The sequence below is a fragment of the Bison bison genome, unplaced genomic scaffold (genome assembly GCF_000754665.1).
Source record: "Bison bison bison isolate TAMUID 2011002044 unplaced genomic scaffold, Bison_UMD1.0 scf7180017864249, whole genome shotgun sequence".
NCBI classification, from domain to species: Eukaryota; Metazoa; Chordata; class Mammalia; order Artiodactyla; family Bovidae; genus Bison; species Bison bison.
Window position 1 is genome coordinate 2,187,387 of NW_011494821.1, and position 3,154 is coordinate 2,190,540.

The window sequence follows — 3,154 nt, forward strand, 5'->3', positions numbered from 1 at the left end:
TCTCCCACCCCCACATTTCCTGCTCCAGAGCCCCTGCACTCACATAGGCCCCCACGATGCTGCTCTTGGCGGCCACGAAGATGAGGCAGATGAAGATGGCGGAGCCCAGCATGCCCACAGCACACACTAGCGGGTCAGCCCTCTGGGTCCGCAGACGGCACCAGCGTGTGGCTCCCGCCCCCGTGACCACGCCCAGAAAACCCGTGAAGCAGGTGATGGCCCCAAAGATGAGGCTGCAGAGACAGAGGACAGTTAGGGGGCAAAGCTGGGGTATGGGGGCTGACCGCATCCCTCACTACCCACCCCCGCCCGGCCCCTGGCACCAACCCCCGGGCCCGGCCCCACCTGTCCTTGGCCCCACAGGGCGGGCTGCTGCAGGTTTCCGCCGTCTTCTGCACGACTTGGGCGCGGTGCAGGTAGAGCGGAATCCACATGCCCAGGGCCCCTGTGGCGAAGGACACGGCCGACGTGGCCAGGGAGGAGAAGACATAGCTGCGGCTGGAGAGAGGCCGGGGCAGCGACATGAGCGCGGGGGCTGGCAGCCCTGTGGACGGCAGGGCCCAGGAGGCAGACTTTCCTCCCTCACACCCTCCCCCCAAGGGCAGAAGGCCTCAGATGCCTTCCCTGCGGGCTCCGGGGCCAAGGGCTCTGGCTTCAGGAATTATAAACACTAGTGGTCTCAGCACTGCCGACAATGGAGATGCCAGGGAGTCCGGCCAAGCAGGCAAGGGGGGATGTCCTCTCATCTCGGAACCCCTCCCTCTTCCCACTGGACCCCTCCCAGCAGCACTCACTTGCGGATCAGGGCCTTCATGTCCCGGAGCCATGACGTCCGTGCCTTGAGCTGCCCCCCGAGCTGGTCGGCGTGGCCCCTCTTCGTGGCCGGGACCAGGACAAGGATGAGCGTTCCTGTGATCATGCCCAGGATGGGGGACACCTGGCGGGGCAGGGCGCATCACATTAGGACACCAGGGCCCCAGAGTCTTTGTCTCTCTTGGGCACTGGGAAGGGGCACCAGGCCAGCCATGCCTTCTCTCCTCTGGGCTCATATCTGCCCAGCCTTCCAGACTGGGCAAAGCCACTGGGGGTGATGCTAGCACAAAGGGCAGGTGGGCTCCAAACGGGCTGTCCAGACTAGGGGTAGGACGGGAGAGGGGACTGAAAGTGAAAGGGAAGGAGGGAGGAATGGTCAGAGTGGAGGAAGGAAGGAGGATAGATTGCTAAATAGACGGACAGATGGATGAATGCTTGGATGGACGGATTGCTGGGTGGATGAATTAACACATGGAAACACAGGAGGATGGATAAATGGATGGATGATGGATGGTACAAAAGGAAGACAGGTAGGTGGGCGGATAAGAACTAGGAAAGGGGAGTTCCTGGGATCAGGGGCCAGATACCAGCTCTTACCCACCTCCCTGGGTCTGGGAAAGTTTCTCATGCCAGCTCCTCTCCCTGGGGAGGGTGGGCACTGAGAAGGGACTGGTTGGGCATGAAACTTCCAGCTAATATATCAAGTAGGTGATCATTTGGGAGGGGCCCATGTGGGTGGCTCGGCAGTAAAGAATCTGCCTGCAATGCAGGCAACCCGGGTTTGATCCCTGGGTTGGGAAGATCCCCTGGAGGAGGGCATAGCAAGCCACTCCAGTACTCTTGCCTAGAGAATCCCACGGACAGAGGTGCAGGCTGCAGTCCTCAGGGTCACACAGCGTTGGACACAACTGAAGCGACTAAGCAGCTGCAGCAGCATGGGGGTCCCTGGAGAACAGAGGCTCGGGGCCCCTTTGGGTCTTCCTTGCATCCTGCCCAGTGTCAAGAACAGAATCTCCAAGGCCCCAGGCCTCTTTCCGGATGGAAGGAGCACATCTTGGGAGCCTGAATTCCAATCCGCCAGCTCCTCCACCCGCTCATGAGAACAGGGAAATCTGTACCCACCCCCACCAGCCCTGGGAGCCCGTGGGCTGGGGAGTTCCTTTCCATTTGCCGTCTCCCCCACCCCCCATCAAAAAATTCCACGGAGGCTGCTTCCTTCCTGCTTTTGAGGAAAAAACACTTTGTCTTAAGCTTCCTCTCCTTCGCTAGACTGGGGATCTCTGTTTCCTCTGATTGCACCGTCCTGGGACCTTGGCACACTTGTGCTGAATCCTCCTGCAGGACAGGAAGTGGCCCCACACAGAGGTCTGGTCTCAGTCCCACCCTGGCGCAGTGCCCCCCCCACCCCTAGCTTGAACCAGGAAGTGCCACCATGAACCTGGAATTTCCTTCGTCCTCGCAGACTGAGGCCCCTGAGGGTGGCAGGGGCAAGTCTGGCTCCCCAACACCTCAAAGTGGGTTCATGGAGAAGAGCCCAGATCTGCGAAGTGGGAAGCTAGGAAGCCAGGCCTGGGCTCTGTCCCCGAATTTCTGGGTGACCCTGGGCAAGAGCTGGTCTGGGGAAGGTGTCCTTACCCGCAAGGCCCAGTGCCAGTCTCCGGCCGCCTGCTTCACGCTGGAGCCGGTGATGTAGCCCAGGCCGCTGCAGAGAAAACAATGTAGTCAGGCAAGGATGGGCAGGGAAGTGGGGGTCAGGGAATGCTCACCAGTCTAGGAGGCCACCAGCCCTGTCCCACCCCAACACCCCCCTCAGCCAGCCACAGAGCTGGTCCCGGCAGCTTTCAACGCTGACCGCCCGCATGTTTAGGTCACAGACAGCTGGACATCAAGGAGAGGGGATGGTCAGAAATCCGAGGGGACCCTGCCCGGATCCCTCACCTGCCCAGCGGGATGGCGAAGTAGAAGACAGACAGCATGAGCGTGCGTGTGTTCTTGGTGAAGAGGTCGCCGATGATGGTGGGCGCAATGGTGGAGTAGCTGGCCTCACCGATGCCCACCAGCCCGCGGGAGAGGACCAGCAGCCAGAAGTGCTGTGGGGGAGGGGCGCAGGCTGCTGGGAGACTGTCCTGCTCCTCTGCCTGCTCATCCTTGGTCCCCGCTTTGCTCCCCACCCCCTGCGGGGCCCCGGAGCCAGGATGGAGCCCAACCACTGCCTGAGCAACAACTACACCCCAGGCCTCTCCAGGCCTCAGCTCCTACCTCTGAATAGTGGGTCAGACTGGGCCCAGGACTGGGATGGAGCTGGACATTCACAGGCTGAGAGTTGCAGGTGTGGCAGGGG

The 3,154-nt window shown here is 61.4% G+C and overlaps 1 protein-coding gene across 1 annotated transcript in view; it reads right to left on the bottom strand.

Annotated features, from left to right (window-relative positions):
* Nucleotides 1-3,154, bottom strand: part of SPNS2 (spinster homolog 2 (Drosophila)) — a 40,648-nt gene that overhangs the window by 5,531 nt on the left and 31,963 nt on the right. Inside the window, exons 6-10 of the mRNA XM_010847515.1 lie at nucleotides 2,752-2,903; nucleotides 2,449-2,515; nucleotides 795-937; nucleotides 346-498; nucleotides 44-233 (exon numbers count right to left, since the gene is read on the bottom strand). Coding sequence (XP_010845817.1) covers nucleotides 44-233; nucleotides 346-498; nucleotides 795-937; nucleotides 2,449-2,515; nucleotides 2,752-2,903 — 705 coding nt within the window. The remainder of the gene's footprint in view (nucleotides 1-43; nucleotides 234-345; nucleotides 499-794; nucleotides 938-2,448; nucleotides 2,516-2,751; nucleotides 2,904-3,154) is intronic.